Below are 20,202 nucleotides of genomic sequence, written 5' to 3' on the forward strand. Positions count from 1 at the left end.
ATATTACATTTTGTGTGCATTGATTACTTATTTGTTGAAGGGGGGGTCCTAGCTTTATTCCTTAGGTAACTCCTAAATTGATGGTATTTTGTTACAAATTACAAATTTACTTTATTACAAATATCTCATTTTTATTACACCTCTTGTTCATTATTATACAGAAAAAATATTTGTATTTGTATTTGATATTTTCAGTATCAAGAATCATGTGTTTTCCCTGTAGCGATATTGACTGCATGTACATTCTTATTATTGATAACACGATTGTTGGTTTTGATCAAATTATTTCAAATACTCAATATGACTTACCAAATTGTTAATTAGATGCAGCTTTAAAAGTCTTTTACTGTAGTTTTATTTTAAATTTATTCAATTATATCGCTGCATAGCTGAATGATAGATTTTTATTCTTTTATTACTAAGAACAATTTTGATCAAGACATGCAATCAAAATTTCGAAGAGTTGGCTTGAATGATTAGACAAAACGTAATTTTATTTACAAGTTTATTATTCAATTCAAGTTGTAAAAATTATTTAACTCGATTTCTAAAGGATAAAAATCAGCTTTAAACAGCTTTGAAGTTTTTAATGTTCAAGTTTTCGAACATTTTTCATTATTTCATTTTACAAGTTTTATTGAATTTCTTTTATGGCTTTTTCTAATAATTTGTATATTATTCAAGTCAACTAAATTTGTTTTTGTCTCGATTAATTGTAAAGGTTTCACATGTTATATCAAGTCATATAAACAATTTTGATTCGATTAATATCATTTCATTTCATCGATTAATTAAATAATTCTCTCGAATAATTTTTTTTTTTATAAGTGCAAATTTTCTGATTATAATTCTTTCGAATAATTTTTTTTCTCTAAGTCTTTTCAGATATTTTTTTAAGTCCAAATTTTCTGATTATAATTCTTTCGAATAATTTTTTTTTCTAAGTCCTTTCTGATAATTTTTTTTTTTCTAAGTCCAAATTTTCTGAAACCTTTTCAATTAAGACAGACGAGTTATTTATGCATGCTGTATTATCCCAAAGCCAACATTCGAATGAATGAGGCTCACATTGAATATTTCACAACGAGAAAATTTTATTGGGGCAAGTCCCAGTAATTTTTTCTCATTGTGAAAATTTCAATGTGGACTTCATTTCATTAGAGTGTTGGTTTTGGGAATTGGTGTGAGGGAACACTAAAAAACATAAAAAAGTTTCAACGCTGAACAGAAAAGAGAAAAATTGACCTGGGACTTAAGGGGTTTTTTTTTAGGCTCTCCACCTCTCCCCTTCCTCCTCCTCCTCCTCTTTACCCTTTTTTTTTCCTTTTTTTCCGCTTTTTTTCACATTTTTTTTTCCTTTTTTGGTGTTTTTTCGCATGTTGTGGTTTTTGGGCAGATTTTTGGGTCCGGCATGCATCTCCCTCCGCAATGTGTCTCTCTGCGTGTAACCTCTCGCATCATGGACCTCAGGTTGACCACCACTTCGTGTGTTCGTTTCAGGACCCTTTGCGCTCGCCAACAGCCAGCCACCAGCACTGCTCCATTTTTTCTGCTTCCGAGTTGCTCGTCGTCGCCTTCAGCTGGACTCGATCCGTCTCACCTTGTGCCTGCCTCCAGAGCGATTTCACCGAGTATGCGGTCACTTAAACCGCTCGGCTATTTAAGTTATTGATGATAAAAGTTATTTTTATTCCTATATTATATTAATATTGAATTTTAATAAAGAATATGTATCATACACATCTCTCTTATTCATCATCTGCCTCTACCCCTCTCTTTCCCCAGTTCTTCCTCTACCTTTTTTTTTTTTTCTCTTTATGTATCTCTCTTACAGTGAAGTGCGAAACTTGAGTTTTTTGTTTTTCAGAAATATACTAAGTGTCAAGGTCGAAATGCGACACCTGAATTTAATATTTTGAACTAATATTTGATAATTATGAAAAACTAGACATTTGATTTTTTGTGCCTCTTCTGGAATCGAACCGAGACACGCTGAGCAATCTTAGTGGTCACTTAACGATCTCGGCCAATTGGTTACTCGACACCGTAGTCTTTTGTAAAAATATAAAGTATTATTTTCAAACTGAAAGACATAAGTTTCCTAAAAATGTAGTATGCCAAATGTGCGAATGGCCGAGGTCGTAAAGATACGGTTTAGGCCAGAATATCAATTCGAAGTTCGCTAGTTCAAACCCCATTTGACTGAAAAAAATATTTGGAACCAATAATTTTTCAAACTGTGTAAATAAATAAGACATATAGATAGAATTAAATTTATTGAGTGTCAGTATTACAAAAATCGACATAATATATATATATATATATATATATATATATATACATATATACATATACGCATATATATACATACGCATATATATGTATATATATATTACAAAAATCGGCATAATAGATATATATATATATATATATATATATATATATATATATATATAATATAAATAAATATATATATATACGCGTATATATATATATATATATATACATATATATATATATATATATATATATATAAGATAAGAAAAAGTAGGAGAATAATTTTTAATAAATTTATATTTACGCCTGGTTAGCAGTACACCAAACCTACTTTGGTGTAATTTAAAAATCTCATTATTTTTTCGATAAAAAGACAGTCTATCAGGAGCAGCCAAAATTGGCCAAAATCGTGACTTTCAAATGCAATTTTAAGGCACTTAATGAATGAAATTAATAATTTTAATTAATGCTTTGTGTAGACTAAAGTATAATCTTTATACCAAACCAAAAAAAATACAAATTTATCATCGTCTTCATAGTTAAAATCAGCTTCAAAGTTGGCAATTTTTCAAACTTCAATTTGGTACCAAGGGCAGAAGAATTTTTTTTTCCAAAAACTAATTTCATATTCGGAATCAGCGCCTCGAAAACTATCAGAATCGGTCAAAACATTTTGAAAATCGCGAAAAAAAAATTAATTTCATTAGTAAAATTTTGATTTTGCAACCAAAGATTTCGATTTTTTGGGGGATGTATGTGGATTTATTCAAAAACGGATAATATTTTCGAAATCAGCGTCCCAAAATCAATCAAAACCAATCAAAACATTTTGAAAATCGCGAAAAAAAGCCGATTTTTTTTAAAAAAAATCGATTTTGCAACCAAAGATTTCGATTTTTCGCAGGGTGTATGTGGATTTATCCAAAAATAGATAGCATTTTTGAAATCAGCATCCGAAAATCTTTTGGAATCAGTCAAAAAAAAAATCCAAGATAGCAAAAACAAATCTATTTTTTTGCTAAAATTCCGATGTTGCAACCAAAGTTTTTGTTGTTTTTCAGTGATACACGCCCTGAAAGCTCATCAAACAGGATAATTTCGTCCTTGGCCTAATGAAAAATCATCCAAAAATTTTGTCCAATAAGTTCTTGATGATAAATTTCTTTTAGTATAGGGGAGACCCAGATTTTTTGGTTCCTGTGCATAAGTACCTGTAATAAGAATAAATATTTATTTATTTATAAAATAAAATTATTTGTTACTTAATACCAGACTAGTAACAATAAGTAAGCTTTGAATATTTTATTTGAAAATAAAACCACAAAAACTTAGTGAAAAAATAAAAACATTTGAATAATTTGTAGGTACATCATTTGTGTTAATCGAATAACTTGATATCATTTCCAAAGTTTAAAAAAAGCTCTTAAAACAATCCATGGATAGTATTCATGGATTCACCTTCAAATAAATCATTTATTATAATCCAATAATTTGATATCATCACTGTAGTTTTAGCAAAAGCATGAATAGCAGTCTTTGCTTTTAATATGGTTTATGATTTATAAATCTAAATTTTATCTATTTTTTACCAATATAAATAAATTAAAATGCCTAGAACAAAATTTTCAAGTTGTTTGATAAAATGTACACAGACACAAATTCTCGTTCCAGTTAAAAATTATACGAAATTTTAGTATCCAACTATATGTACTAAATTCTAGTAAATTTGATATAGTTTTTACTAATGTAAACAAATTTACGTGCCCGAAAAGAAAATTAAAAGTTGTTTGAAGAAAAGTAAAAAAAAGTCCCAAATCTACATATTACGTTTAAATTTGCGTTTCAACTGAAAATTGTTCAAAATTTTGATATGCAAGTATTTAAAACAATTTATACTATTTGTTAGTAAATTTCATCTAGTTTATACTAGTATAAACAAATAAACATGTTCTGAACATAGTTTTAAAGGTATTTCACAAAATGTAAAAAAACATCCAAAATCCACCTATAGCCAAACTCAAATCTGCGCTTCAACTACAAATTATTCAAAATTTTAATATAAAAGTGAATATAACAATATACACTAAATTCTTGCAAATTCTATTTAGTTTATACTAAAATAAACATATAAAAGTGTCCAGAATCTTGATATTGAATCTTGAACTTGATGTTTATTATATTCAAATTGGAAATTGCACTTATGATTAAAAAGGAAAAATCATCACTTACCATAATGATATGTATTCTTTGACTCATTTATGATGTAAATATTGAATTATTAATAACAACTGTTCTTATAACTCATCTTAACATGAAAATTCTTTTTGAATCTGAAATTGATTTTTTTTTCAAAAAACCACTCAAAAATTAATTTCCTTGTATAAATAACGCACATTTTGTTCAAACAATTAAAAAAGGTATTTCCCCTTCTGATATATTTCTGATTTTAAAAATCAAAAATAAAAAAATAGGAAAAAATCGGAGCTGTTTTAATTAATTGTTAAACATTTTTTTAATTAATTGACAATTTAAAACACATTTGAAAATAAACTTATTTAGTACAGACTGAGAATAACTGAAAGCATGTTTGACATTTAAAATTTCTAACCTTAAAAACTGTAATTCAATTGTAATGTTTAAAGTAACAAATTATGTTTTAAAAATGGTTTTTAATTTAATAAATATTGCAATGTGAGTAAAGAATAAATTATTTGTGGAAAAAATATTTAACAGATAAATTTAGAAATATGCCCCTCTGTTTGTAAACATATTTATGTAAACATAAACATAAACCACTTTGCTTAAAATTTAAAGTATAAAACATTATTTGGTACTTATCTTATTTATATTTTCACAGAAAACACTTTATTTTTAGATCCATCACTTTATAATTAGGACGAAGAACCTTGTTCAACTAAGATTCAACACATACTGATATTTTATTTTAATAATTTTCACAACAAACATTGAACATAGAGCAGAACCTAAACATTTATAGACTGGTAACATAGATTTCAGTATCACCACAATCTCTTTCCAAAGAAAAGTACAGTAGCGACAGCCAAATGCATTAAAAAACCATCAAATTTCGAAAAACAATTTATCTGTTTTTTTTTTCAAATTAAACACACTAGAAAAAATTGTGTTTAACTGAGGATTCGAACTGTAGCTCCGCTCGACAACGGCTACTACAACCTAACCATCTCGGCCACGAAACGTGCTTGACACTAACTCTAAAAATTCATACATTGGTACTTGCCAAAAGAACCAATATTATACTTTTATCAATATCAGTACTTATAATATAAATGAGACTCATATATCACTATAAATATATAATATCATTAACTTTTATGTAGCACGATGGCTTAGTGGTAAGACTGAAGAAACGATTGAGCTGTGAATTCGAGTCAGAAGCAAGGCTCGTTCGAATCCTTGACTAGGAGATGATGTTACCGATGCTCGAGCAATGCTCGAATATCGACAGATATATAGACACTCAGTAGATGTCGCTGGAAAACAGGAAAAAAGGAGTGGTATTCAGAGTATTGATGGTGATCTACAAGACATTCGGTAAAAGTCGCTGGAAGACAGAAAAAAACAGATTGAATTCACCGTGACGTGGTGGTGATCTACGAGATACTCAGAAGAAGTAGCTGGAAGACAGAAAAAAAGAGACGGTGGTTACCGAGATGCTGGTGATCTGAGAGCCATGAAATGTCTGAAAGACACAAAAAAGAAGAGCTGGTGAAAACGCCCACATTGACCGTGATGATGGTGATCTATAAGACATTCCGTAGATGATACTGGAAAACAGAAAAGTAAGGTCCACCAAAGTAATGGGCGATCTACAAGACCATTACGTAGGACGCTGAAAAACAGAAAAATAAATGCTGGTAAACAGAAAAGTAAAGACACATCCACCGAAATAATGGGTGATCTACGAGATTATTCCGCACGACGCTGTAAGACAAAAAAAATGAAGACACACACACATTTATCGTAATGATCGTGATCTACAAGAAACTCGATAAAAGTCGTTGGAAGTCAGAAGAAAAAAAGCTAGTGAAAAAGGGGCCACCATTTACTATAATTATGGTGATCTGTAACTTTATCGGAATCGCTGAAAGACAAGAGAAACACTGAAATAAACGAAGAAAATGCGTATGTAAAAAAAATCGAGTAATTTGCTGATTTATGGGCAAACAAAAAACATTCGAACTGGTTACTGAAATACCTAGTTATGCCATGGGGATCTTAGTGTTTTTTTTGTTTTAATTTCCAATTAGATTTGCCTCAGATGCAATTTCCAAACTGCTTTCTTGTGTTTTTCAAATAATTTCCAAATATATATATATATATTTGGAGACATTTAGAAATTTTATCTATTCATTGATAATGATGTTCGAACCATATATCTCTTTGTTGTGAATTACTTTGAAATGTCGTCCACAATTAAATTTATCACATCTATAGGTTAACAATCATATCATTAACTAAAAAATACATAATAAATCAAGAAAATAAAAGTCAATTTAACAACATGTTAAATATATTTGGTCCAGTAGAATTAACAATATGAAATACATAATTGGGTAATTTCAATTAAAAAATATTACCTAAATAATTCATATAAAATTATATAATACACGTAAGTGATTGAATATTCACGCTTAAAACTGCGTCATGATATATTTATATAAAATAACAATTAATGGTATCACATCCTTAGAATTTTAAAATCATATTCAATTTAATTAAAAATTATTGTCTTACATTTAATTACATTATGAAAAAACATAGGAATATTCGGTTCGGTTCTATATTGAAGAAGCAAATATATAAACTAAATTTATTAATAATGTAAGATGTGACATATTATTATACCAACTTGCTTTTTTAATGTAGATTTAATGAATAAATATGATTCCATATAAAAACATAATTTTTACCTGAATTTTAAATATATTTTTCCGACATATGCATGTGCATTTTCTAACGTGGTCCACCTTCATAACTTGTATGCTTCTGATCAAATTATGACATGCAAATCAACATATATTTTTATATATTATGTGTTCCTGTAAAAGAAAGAAAGACAATAATAATAGTCTATAAAAAGGTCTTGGAAATCGATTGAAACTTAGTAAAATACATGGATAAAAAATCGATTAAAACTTAGAAAAACTTATTAAAACTTATCCATGCATAATAATAATAAAGTCCATGAAAAAGACCTTACAATCGATTAAAACTTAGAAAAATACATGTATAAAAAATCGATTAAAACTTACAATTAGTAAAATCCATGGATAGTCCATGAATAAGGCTACGATTATCACATACATCTGAATATAATTGCAATATAACTATCATATACGATTGTCAATTTACTGATTGTTAAGTCAAGTTTTTTGCATATTTTTCTATAATACAAGTAACTATTACAAGTTACAATTAAACAAGATTATTGCAAAATATCAATAATCTAATAATTAAATTATCAAAAGAATTTTGTGTTTTATAGCAACTAAAAAGAAGTAGTAAACAAGAGCTATTTCTTCTAATAATAATCAATGTTTGTTTATTAATATTTATCCTATCTTATAGCTTTAAAAGACTCCATTACTTTGATTCATTTGAAATTGAAAAAAAATCTAGTGGTAGAATAAATTTACGCTCGAAATCCGCAGAAGATTGGTTTTGAATTTTACGAGAGCCCATTCATCGCCGTCGCTTTGAAAAGCGGGTGAGAAATCGAACTGCTGAATTACTTGAACAGTAAAAAATGTGAATGATTATTGAAAATCTATTTTATAGCAAATAAAAAAGTCACAACTTGCAAACCATATGTTTATAGAAATTTAATAAGAAATCATAACAAGAACGAGTCTTCAATAGCAAATATATATTTACTAATTACTATACTACAATTTTTTAATTTTTTAAATAATTCCATATTTTTCTGTGATATCTTATACAGGCCATGAAGTCAGGACTTGTCAAGAGTTTAAATTTGCAGTGATAGTTATGTGAATATTAATCAATAATTCAATTATAAGTTTTAGAGAATTTAATTTTTGTATCAACTTCTGTTAACAAGATCATTATGATAAAGTAAATAGCAAAAGATTTCCTTAACACTTTTATGAAAAACTTGAAGAAGTTAAATCAATTTAAAATATAGTTATTGGCTGGAGCTTGATGATTTATATCATTCAATGAAACGCCTTCGCCGCAGCAGCAGTTGCTTTTGCGAGATTATTTTTATTAACTGAGAACCCAGAACCATATTTTTACTGCAAAAGGCAGAAGTGGTGATATAAAATTAAATATCACTCTGGAAAGCTATGAAATGGCAATATTTCACATTCGCAGCATCTTGCACAAAATTCTGATACAAGATATCTTATATCTGATATCTTTTAAATACGCATATTTCGTTCATATACATCCTGATCCTATGTTGAATATTTTTTGAGATATATGCGTTTAACTGTTTCAAACTTAAAAATTTGCAATCGTTTTTTGCGTATATCTCGCGAACGGTAAGAGGTATCTTAAAAATTGACAAATAATAGATAAACTAATGGGCTTTATTGTTTCTATAATACTTCATTGTGTTAGCATTCAAACAACACATCCTTATACACTAGAAGTATTAATATTTTTGATTCTCTAGAAATTGTTTAGAATATACTTACTTAGCAGAACAACGTTTGCCGGGTCAGCTAGTAATATATATTTTTGTAAATTACAAATTAATTCACTTCTACATATTTTATTTCTTTGCACTCAAAGCTTTGAGAAGAACACAAGAGAGGAACATGTTATTATAAGCTAAACAATCATTGCTCCTGATACTCGGAAAAAACACACAAGCAAGCGAGCATGTATGTGAGAAACGGTCTTAGAGTGCGCGTGTGCTCCTGATACTTGAAAAAATCGAAAAATTATCGAATTAATTATCGAAGTCCAAAATGCGTATAATAATAATGTATGTATAAGTTATTGAAGATATCCAATTCTATTTATTATTTTGAAACGTTTAAAAGTGTTTATAATATAGTTTTTTTAATTATTGAAAAGGAATATATCTCGCGAACGGTAAGAGGTATCTTAAAAATTCTTATACTGGGTTAAAGATCTTTTGATTTAGAATATTTCACCTGGGAACATCAATATCCTACGATGAATCGTTCAAAAGTTATAGGCGCTTAAAGATTTCCTGAGTAAATAACGCTCAAAAATGGACGAAAAATTTGTTAGTTTTTTTAATTTTTCACACACTTACCGGGCACGTAGAAGCTTCAATTGAACGTCAGGTGAATTGTCTTGTGGGCTAGAATAACGTGAAAAAAACTGCATTTTAATATTCTCAACGGTTGCCGAATAAATAAAAAAAACTGAAATTATAGCATGATGCTAGGGTCATGAATTGTCTTTCGGTGTGGGGAAAAAAAAATTGCGTCCGATTTTGATGATTTTCACAACGTAGGTACCTTAGGGCCTCAGGAGAATGCTATTAAAAAATTTCGACCGCACTGCAAATAGTTTTCGAGAAAAACGCATTTTTAATATTTCAATGGAATTGAAAAAAAAATGGTTTTTTGCAAATATCTCGGGAACGGTTAGAACTATCGTAAAAATTTTTGCACCAGCAGATACATATTTTAAATACGCATATTTCATTCATATACATCATGATGCTATGTTGAATATTTTCCGAGCTATAGGCGTTTAACTGTTTCAAACTTAAAAATTTGAACTCGTTTTTTGCGTATATCTCGCGAACGGTAAGAGGTATCTTAAAAATTCTTATACTGGGTTAAAGATCTTTTGATTTAGAATATTTCACCTGGGAACATCAATATCCTACGATGAATCGTTCAAAAGTTATAGGCGCTTAAAGATTTCCTGAGTAAAAAACGCTCAAAAATGGACGAAAAATTTGTTAGTTTTTTTAATTTTTCACACACTTCCCGGGCACGTAGAAGCTTCAATTAAACGTCAGGTGAATTGTCTTGTGGGCTAGAAAAACGTGAAAAAAACTGCATTTTAATATTCTCAACGGTTGCCAAATAAATAAAAAAAAACTGAAATTATAGCATGATGCTAGGGTCATGAATTGTCTTTCGGTGTGGGGAAAAAAAAATTGCGTCCGATTTTGATGATTTTCACAACGTAGGTACCTTAGGACCTCAGGAAAATGCTATTAAAAAATTTCGACCGCACTGCAAATAGTTTTCGAGAAAAACGCATTTTTAATATTTCAATGGAATTGAAAAAAAATGGTTTTTTGCAAATATCTCGGGAACGGTTAGAACTACCGTAAAAATTTTTGCACCAGCAGATACATATTTTAAATATGCATATTTCATTCATATACATCATGATGCTATGTTGAATATTTTCCGAGCTATAGGCGTTTAACTGTTTCAAACTTAAAAATTTGAACTCGTTTTTTGCGTATATCTCGCGAACGGCAAGAGGTATCTTAAAAATTCTTATACTGGGTTAAAGATCTTTTGATTTAGAATATTTCACCTGGGAACATCAATATCCTACGATGAATCGTTCAAAAGTTATAGGCGCTTAAATATTTCCTGAGTAAAAAACGCTCAAAAATGGACGAAAAATTTGTTAGTTTTTTTAATTTTTCACACACTTCCCGGGCACGTAGAAGCTTCAATTAAACGTCAGGTGAATTGTCTTGTGGGCTAGAATAACGTGAAAAAAACTGCATTTTAATATTCTCAACGGTTGCCAAATAAATAAAAAAAAACTGAAATTATAGCATGATGCTAGGGTCATGAATTGTCTTTCGGTGTGGGGAAAAAAAAATTGCGTCCGATTTTGATGATTTTCACAACGTAGGTACCTTAGGACCTCAGGAAAATGCTATTAAAAAATTTCGACCGCACTGCAAATAGTTTTCGAGAAAAACGCATTTTTAATATTTCAATGGAATTGAAAAAAAATGGTTTTTTGCAAATATCTCGGGAACGGTTAGAACTACCGTAAAAATTTTTGCACCAGCAGATACATATTTTAAATACGCATATTTCATTCATATACATCATGATGCTATGTTGAATATTTTCCGAGCTATAGGCGTTTAACTGTTTCAAACTTAAAAATTTGAACTCGTTTTTTGCGTATATCTCGCGAACGGCAAGAGGTATCTTAAAAATTCTTATACTGGGTTAAAGATCTTTTGATTTAGAATATTTCACCTGGGAACATCAATATCCTACGATGAATCGTTCAAAAGTTATAGGCGCTTAAATATTTCCTGAGTAAAAAACGCTCAAAAATGGACGAAAAATTTGTTAGTTTTTTTAATTTTTCACACACTTCCCGGGCACGTAGAAGCTTCAATTAAACGTCAGGTGAATTGTCTTGTGGGCTAGAAAAACGTGAAAAAAACTGCATTTTAATATTCTCAACGGTTGCCAAATAAATAAAAAAAAACTGAAATTATAGCATGATGCTAGGGTCATGAATTGTCTTTCGGTGTGGGGAAAAAAAAATTGCGTCCGATTTTGATGATTTTCACAACGTAGGTACCTTAGGACCTCAGGAAAATGCTATTAAAAAATTTCGACCGCACTGCAAATAGTTTTCGAGAAAAACGCATTTTTAATATTTCAATGGAATTGAAAAAAAATGGTTTTTTGCAAATATCTCGGGAACGGTTAGAACTACCGTAAAAATTTTTGCACCAGCAGATACATATTTTAAATATGCATATTTCATTCATATACATCATGATGCTATGTTGAATATTTTCCGAGCTATAGGCGTTTAACTGTTTCAAACTTAAAAATTTGAACTCGTTTTTTGCGTATATCTCGCGAACGGTAAGAGGTATCTTAAAAATTCTTATACTGGGTTAAAGATCTTTTGATTTAGAATATTTCATCTGGGAACATCAATGTCCTATGATGATTCGTTCAAAAGTTATAGGCGCTTAAAGATTTCACGAGTAAAAATGCCCAAAAAATGGACGAAAAATTTGTTAGTTTTTTTAATTTTTCACACACTTTCCGGGCACGTAGAAGCTTCAATTAGACGTCAGGTGAATTTTCTTGTGGGCTAGAATAACGTGAAAAAAACTGCATTTTAATATTCTCAACGGTTGCCCGGGTTCTCCCGGGAAGTCTGTGAATTACATGAATAAGCAACTATTTTAACTTTGTCGAAAATTTTTGAATAACATTTGAAAGCCAAAGTTAAAATAGTTGCTTATTCATGTAAAATACAAAGAAAATTCTCGTTTGCCGCGACATTCTCTTTGGTGACACATGTTGTCCGTCATGTGTGCCAGCTAGTTGGAATTCCACAACGGAAAATGCAAAATGTAAAATAGAAATTTTGCATGGAAAGCGAAATATTTGAACAGAAATACCACAAAAAGCGAGATAAAAGTTATTTGATTTTTTTACAGTGATTGTTTGATATAGGTACACGGTATACAGGTTGTTATAAATATATTTTGTTAGATTGAAACAAAGTGTTGGCGAGATATATTGCTTTTAAACATTTTGTAATTATTTATTTATTGAGTACCAAACTACTAATTGAGTACATGAGCAAGTAAAATTTTCAATCAATATTTCTGTGATACAATTTGGAATTTTATTTACAATCAGATGACTTAGATTCAAGTTAGATCGAAGGCTTAGAATTTGAAATGTTCAGTTAATATTAAATAGAATTTGAGTTTGAAATTAATTTGCAATTAAATAGAATTTAAGTTGAATTTGAATAAAATTGGAAGTAAGAAGGATTAGAGAAGACAGATTTAGAAAATGGAAAGAACGAAGAAAAATCAATTTATTTTATGAATGAAAGATATATATGACACAGAAATGTTGTTACTAAATATATCCCTCTCGTATAATTGTATACTTTACCCTGTTGTAATCATAAGCGTTACGAGAGAATAATTCGAGCGACAAATTAATTAGATCTAACGCAATTAATTCAATCGCAGAATTTATATGGGAAGCACGAAGCACTCTTATGTTAGACAATGATGTGCAATTCGTATGACTAATGTATTAGGTGGAATTTCATATGCCTTTGAACTGCTTTGTAATTTTCAGCAGATTATATAAACTGTACCACTCATATCCTTGGTTAAATCAATATTTCAAACATTACAAACATTGGGTAAAATAATACTTTATGTAAAGTAGGTGAGAGTAGCATGAATTTCGGGATTTAGTATTAAAGTCAAGAATAACGACAAAAAACTTGTCATAAACTAGTGGGGCGCATGGCACCGATTTTACCAATTTTTTTTTTTTAAAGATTAACATTTTTGAAAAAAAATTATTCTGAAAAATTAGATTTTTGAGAAACTATAAATTTTTGACCAAAATTTTACTTTTTTTTGCAAAAGACTTTTTGAAGAAAAGTGTATTTTGAAATATTTTGGAAATTCTGAACTTTTTTTCAAAGCAATCGTACTGCTTTAACTGCATAGAGACGAAATTTCTAAGCGCGTAAGCGCCGCATCGCCATCTAACGGATGAACATTGGTACGGAACCCATAGGAATGCAAACAAAATTTATACCTATTGTTAAAATCTCTATAAAAAATCTGATAATTTGATGTGCATATGTCTAATGATCATTTTTGACCGCCAAATGGCATTTTTTTTACTTTTTTCATTAGATCTCCAAAACCGCTAGACCTGCCTTCATGAAAATTTGATCAATTCTTCATCTTGTTGATACATATAAAATGTTTTCTGAATTATTCAAATCGAACGCTCCGTTCTCTTAAAAACTGACTTACCGTTTTGGCACTTTTTGCCCCATATCTTCGGAACGCCTAGACCTGCCTTTGCCAAAAACTAACCAGCACGTCTCCTTATCAACACGAATCGAATGTTTTTTGAATTATTCAAATCGGTTGATCGGTTTTTCCGAAATCGTCGATGAAAATTTGTATCCGCACATACATACACACACATACACACACACAAACACTTACACATACATCCATTTTTTCTAAGGTATGCCAAAATATTCAGAAACCTTTGAAACGTCGAGAAATGCAAAAATTTTCATTTACGATTTTTTTGCGATTACTATAACTTGCCCTACGGGAAGTTAAAAAATTAAATATTTTATTTGCTGGCAAATAAATCACAAAAACCCGAAAATATAGCAAGACATCATGGCCACGATTTTCTCGTTTTTTTTTTGAAAAATTGGAGGTGCTGGAAAAAAAAACAGAATGTTTGTTAGGAAGTCAGAAAGCTGCTATAAAAATATTACGAATGTAGTTCAAACACTAGATTAAGTTTCTTGCACTAACGAATAGATATTTCGAATATTTATATTTTATCTCAAAAAGACCTATGTCAAAACGCTTAAAAGTTACATGGATCTCTAAAACCGCAGGTACTGTAATCTCAAAAATTTAGTCAAATCTTTATTCCGTTAATACAAGCATAATGCTTTTTGAATCATTCAAAATAGACGTTTCGTTCCCTTGAACTCAATTATCATTTTTTAAACTTTTTGCCTCGTGTCTTTGCAAAGGCTAGACTTGCTTTGGGCAAAAACTAATCAGCACGTCTCTCCATCAATAGAAATCGAATGTGAATCATTCCAATCGGTTGATCCGTGCTCTCAAAATCGTCGTGTAATATAAATAATAGTCTTACGTAAATGATAGTGAAAGAAAATGTTTCTCTGTGTCTGATGTTTCCGAGTGCAACGCGCCCTCTTCCCTTAATTAGTCTTTAAAACTCCTCTGACATATTTTTGACAAATCTCTATTGTTTGGCGAGAGTTTGGTAACAAAGGTAAAATGTAAGCCCGGCTAAAACTTCGGCCCCATAAACAAACGTAGAAACGTAGAAACATTTGCAGACGCGAGCTTAATGTGAAAATTGTCGGCAAAGTAAACGACCTAGAATTAGAATTTATGCGATAGATAGCTGCTCGGAATTTAAAGCTAATGTGCCTAATTGCATTAAATGTTACAAGTGGGCTATCTGTGATTATTGCGCCGAGTAAATTACACTTGAAAATCAATGAGTCAGCTAATGAAAATTTATAACCCTTGGTAACACTGAGTTTAAAATAAGGTAGATGAAATTTCTTATTTTATTTGATATACAAATCGTAAAACTCACACGTTGAAACGAATTCTTACCTAGATATTGTATTTTCGTTTTACGCCCGAAATAAGTTAGGAAATTCGATATTCCAAGACAAAGTGTGTTTACAGCGTTTTGTTTCCTTTATCCGTGAAGCGATTTCAATTTGATATTGGCTTTCGGAAATTCGAAGGTTAAGGCATCAAGAAAAATGACACCGATGTAGAAAGGACAATGGGTTACCAATAAATCCTGGGATTCAATCATTCATAATAAAACTTTTTTATACATTCGACATTGTAAATTAATAACAACACAAAACTAACCTAATTTGCATAATAATATTACTTAATAGGTAGAAACATATATATTTTCATATCATCATTATAGAGTGCTATATAAAAGTGGCTATAAAATTTACTCTGAAAAATTAGATTTTTGAGGAACTATAAATTTTTGACAAAAATTTAATTTTGTTTGAAACAAAAAAGACTTTTTGAAGAAAAGCGTATTTAGAAGTATCTTGGAAATTTTGAACTTTTTTCAAAGCAATCGTATTGCTTTAACTGCATAGAGACGAAATATCGAAACGCGTAAGCGCCGCGTGGCCGTCTAACGCATAAGCATTGGTACGGAACCCATAGGAATGTAAACAAAATTTATACTTATTGTTGAAATCTCTATAATAATAATAATTTGATGTGCATATGTCTAATGATCATTTTTGACCGCCAAATGGCATTTTTTTACTTTTTTTACTAGATCTCGGAAACCGCTAGACCTGCCTTCATGAAAATTTGATAAGTTCTTCATTTTGTTAATACAAGTAAAATGTTGAATTTGACGCTCCGTTTTTGGCACTTTTTGCCCCGTATCTTCGGAACGGCTAGACCTGCCTTCGCCAAAAACTAATCAGCACGTCTCCTTATCAATACGAATCGAATGTTTTTTGAATTATTCAAATCGGTTGATCGGTGTTCCCGAAATCGTCGACGAAAATTTGTATACGCACTCACACAGACACACACCCTACGGGAAGTTAATAATAACAGGAAACTAACTAACCTAAATTTTATTAATATAAAATATTCAATTTTTATAATAATATATCTCAAAATGTAGGTTTTAAAAAGTGCCTTCACAATGGATCAAAATATATTAATGCTAATCATAAAAATTTGAATATAAAATAATTTTAAAACATCAAGTCCATATCAAAGTTTGAATGATAGTAAAAAATTTATGGCGGAAATTTATAAAACTAAAATATGAACGAATGACGAGTCTCATAACAATATATTTTAGAATCGTCGCAGTTAGAACATTAAATTGGATGGAACTGAACCAATAGTAGAAAATAATCTTGAAGAAAACGCTCGGAACAATAAACTCTGTATTTTTATGTGGATGTATGTGACCATTTAATATGCCAGATTTATACAACAGAAGTACCTTCTGTTTTGTTATTTAAGTCCGAAAATCCAATTGCGGTAGAAATTGTTTAACATTCACAAACATTCCTCTAATATATTATATAATGCGAAGAAGATTATATGTAGCGGCGTTGTAGGACCATAACGATAATCCACAGGCTCGCATTTGCTGAATATAGAAACCTATATTATTATTTATAGGCGCAATGTTCGCATTTAAATGAAATATATAAGTAGGTAAGTATGAAAATGGATATATACAGGGTACGATAAATCTGCCAGGTTTAATTCATTGCACGTACTTTCTTCTTCTCGATTTAACGTTAGAGAGTTTGCTTGAATATATATTGTGGAAATTCCGACACTTGTGCAAATTGAAATTGGGTATCGAAGCACATATTCGACTGAAATGTGATATAAAATTCTGCTATTTTCAAAATAAGTACAAATTATGAGTTTGTGACTTTTTCAGATTATTTCCACCGAATTCCATTACCAATAGTGATATTTTTTCACACCGCATTTAAGAGTTTGCTCAATTCATTCGATTATTTCCAGCAGTTGAATTTGGATAAGCAATTAACATTCTTATTCTGATTTTCCACTAAAACTTTGTTATTTGAACTTCGGACTCCTGAACTCTTTACACAAAGTCGAAAGCACAGCCAGAATTTATGAACTAAGAAAAGTAATTAAAAGTTGTAATAGACTATAACAGATAAAAGAATCTTGTAAAGATAAGCTCGTACTGAAAGCGAACTGTTCTATGGTAGTAATATAAAATATGTTTGGAGATATGAAAGAATTTGATTCGAGATTTATTATGTTGGAAGATCAACTTGGGTAGTGATATAATATTGAAATTTATTTTAATTGCTAAATTATACAAATACGATCTGTTTCATTTTATCATCTCAAATATAGAGGTTTAAAAGAAATATGCAAAGTGCATCTGATATCCGGAAAACAAACAAAAAAATCCGGATCGATGAGCTAGGTGCACGAGTTGCCCGGAGTCGGCACGGAAATGTTTTGCTGCTTTTTGGTCGTGGTATCTCACGATGAGAGATTTATGAGAAATTTATCATGCCGAAGGTTGTTCGAAACTGTGGCATAAAAAGCGATTGCTACAGTTCTCCATATCATATTCTGGGAAAACTCGTGGAAATTTTTTGATCTTTTTGAAAATCGTATTTTCAAATTCACTCTACTGGAAAATCTAGTAAACTAGATGATCGTGTAGTTATTGCAATCGTATATAGATATTTGAATAAATTTAGGATATGAAGATTAAAGTTTATTATTTTTAGCATTCAGACAATTATATAACAGCGTCATCTGATATCAATAAAAACCCCTTCGACATAAATCCCTTACAATGTTTATGTACAATTATTAAATTCACATACTATTTTCCTTCTATTGTATTTATATTCTGCAACATATGCAACCCAGCTCCAAAGATAAATGCAATATCGTGTTTAGTCTTTTCCAACTTTATGATTTGCTCCAAAAATTAATCTTCATTCCGTTGCAACTGGAGATTTCATCTTATACACAACTGCCTTTGTGCAATAATTGCATTTTTATTACACCCAACGCAATAAACGAAGAGGTAAAAATGTTATACGTAATTCAAAATAAATTATTACTTCAATTTCATAGCTAGGAGATAATAGGAAATTTTCAGTATCACATTACTCGTTCGTCGGTTTTAATTAGATGATGATAAAATATTAATATATTTAGCGTGAAAATATATTACAATATTAATCATTTTGCTGCAAGGAAAAAGTCCATTAATCACGTGATCAATTTGTAAAAGATAACCTTGATTTGGTACTGATTTTTTATTAAAATCAGGTAAAAAATAAATACACGTAATATTTTACTACACCCCCCCCCTTGTGATATTGAATGATTTTTTGTTAAAATCGCCCTTCTACTAAAAACCTCACAAAATTAACGGGCGCCCCCTAACAAATATTTTATAAAATGATTTGCAAAATAGTAAATGGTACAGCATTAAATGCCCTTCTCTGTTACATATTTTGCCTTTAATTGTTAAATTGGATTCTAAACGATTTTTTTTGTGAAAAGTTTTATTTTCCGTCCTAAACATTTGCTTTTCCCAAACAGGTCAAAAAGTTTTCACTTCTGGTTTGTACTTCTCGATTTTTATTCCCCATGGTTTATCCAAAGAGTCAATACAGCGCGTTTATGATCCCGGCTCTGGTTTTGCAATTTCAAATAAATATTGTTTGTTTTAAAGTAATATGTTTCGTTCTAAATATTAGTTTGTCGGTAAACACGCACGTCACAAAGTTTATATTTCTTGTATGTGACGCCCCGAGCTACAACTTGCAATATATGTCGGAGGTTTCATTAGTTCCTCTGTTATTGGAGCTTTGCTCCAGTTTACATAAATATTCACGACGTAAGCCGCCTCTAACAGAATGAATCAGGACTCTCATAATATTATACGAAATGAAAGGAAATTAGTGTATTGAGGTTGCATTTTCAGTTGTTCAAGTTTAGCCGAAACTATATTAATGGATACATGTACTCAATCTTAAATATATATATATATATATATATATATATATATATTATAAAATACCATCAATGTCTCAAGAATAATTATGAATTTTTTAACAACAATATTTAACAGTAGAGGCAAAAAATGTATAACCAGCCACCACCTCGATTCTAACGCTAACGGGAGATAAACGACAATGTTCGAAAATCCATAACAAAAGTATTTACCCTCGTTGTTAGTTAGTTTTTTTGGTTGTGAGCACTATCGTTTAGTCTACAAGACCATTGATTTAATTGTTTTATAAGATGTACTGTTAATTTTAAGTTAGATTTAACCCTTTCCACTCGCTGATCCTGAGATTTATATGAATTTTGCGGCCAGAGCGACGGCATCCGAGTGGAAAGGGTTAACAATTATAAAAGCTCACATCTGGGTGGGGTAAAGAGGACCAATTGAACCTTTACCCTGGCAAAAGTGTAAAAAATTAAAAGTAGTATATAAAAAAGTTAAAAAAAGCTATTTTACGAGAAATAAATTAAATTAATAGTTACTCCAACTTTGTTGACAAATTTTTCTGACAACATGCTAGATCAAGATTATATACAGTGTTATTTTTGCACAAAATCTACCCATGAGATTTACATTTTGCATCGATTAAAGATATTATTTCGTAAAAATTCTTTTAAAATTTAAAATAAACCATTGGTTCTGTTTGCCCCTTGACTGCCGTTTTTCTACTCCACATATGAAGTTAAAAGGAACAGACGAGGAATTTTTAATAATAGCATAAAACACATAAGAAAATAATTGATTTTAAATTAAAATTATT

At 30.0% G+C, this 20,202-nt stretch overlaps 1 protein-coding gene across 2 annotated transcripts in view; it reads right to left on the reverse strand.

The window, feature by feature from the left end:
- Positions 1–7,176: 7,176 nt before the first annotated feature.
- The window catches only part of LOC113373127 (spondin-1-like), a 105,905-nt gene continuing 92,879 nt past the window's right edge, over positions 7,177–20,202 (reverse strand). Inside the window, exon 16 of one of the 2 annotated variants that reach the window (XR_003366863.1) lies at positions 7,177–7,358. Coding sequence is in view for 1 of the 2 variants with exons in the window: in XM_026613442.1 (XP_026469227.1) it covers positions 7,342–7,358 (17 nt within the window). In the remaining variant the exon portion in view is untranslated. The remainder of the gene's footprint in view (positions 7,359–20,202) is intronic. The other variant, XM_026613442.1, reaches the window with a different exon arrangement.

The sequence above is a fragment of the Ctenocephalides felis genome, unplaced genomic scaffold (assembly GCF_003426905.1).
Source record: "Ctenocephalides felis isolate EL2017-DRISC unplaced genomic scaffold, ASM342690v1 CF-g0.4_SCAFFOLD_01604, whole genome shotgun sequence".
In the NCBI taxonomy this organism is placed as follows: domain Eukaryota; kingdom Metazoa; phylum Arthropoda; class Insecta; order Siphonaptera; family Pulicidae; genus Ctenocephalides; species Ctenocephalides felis.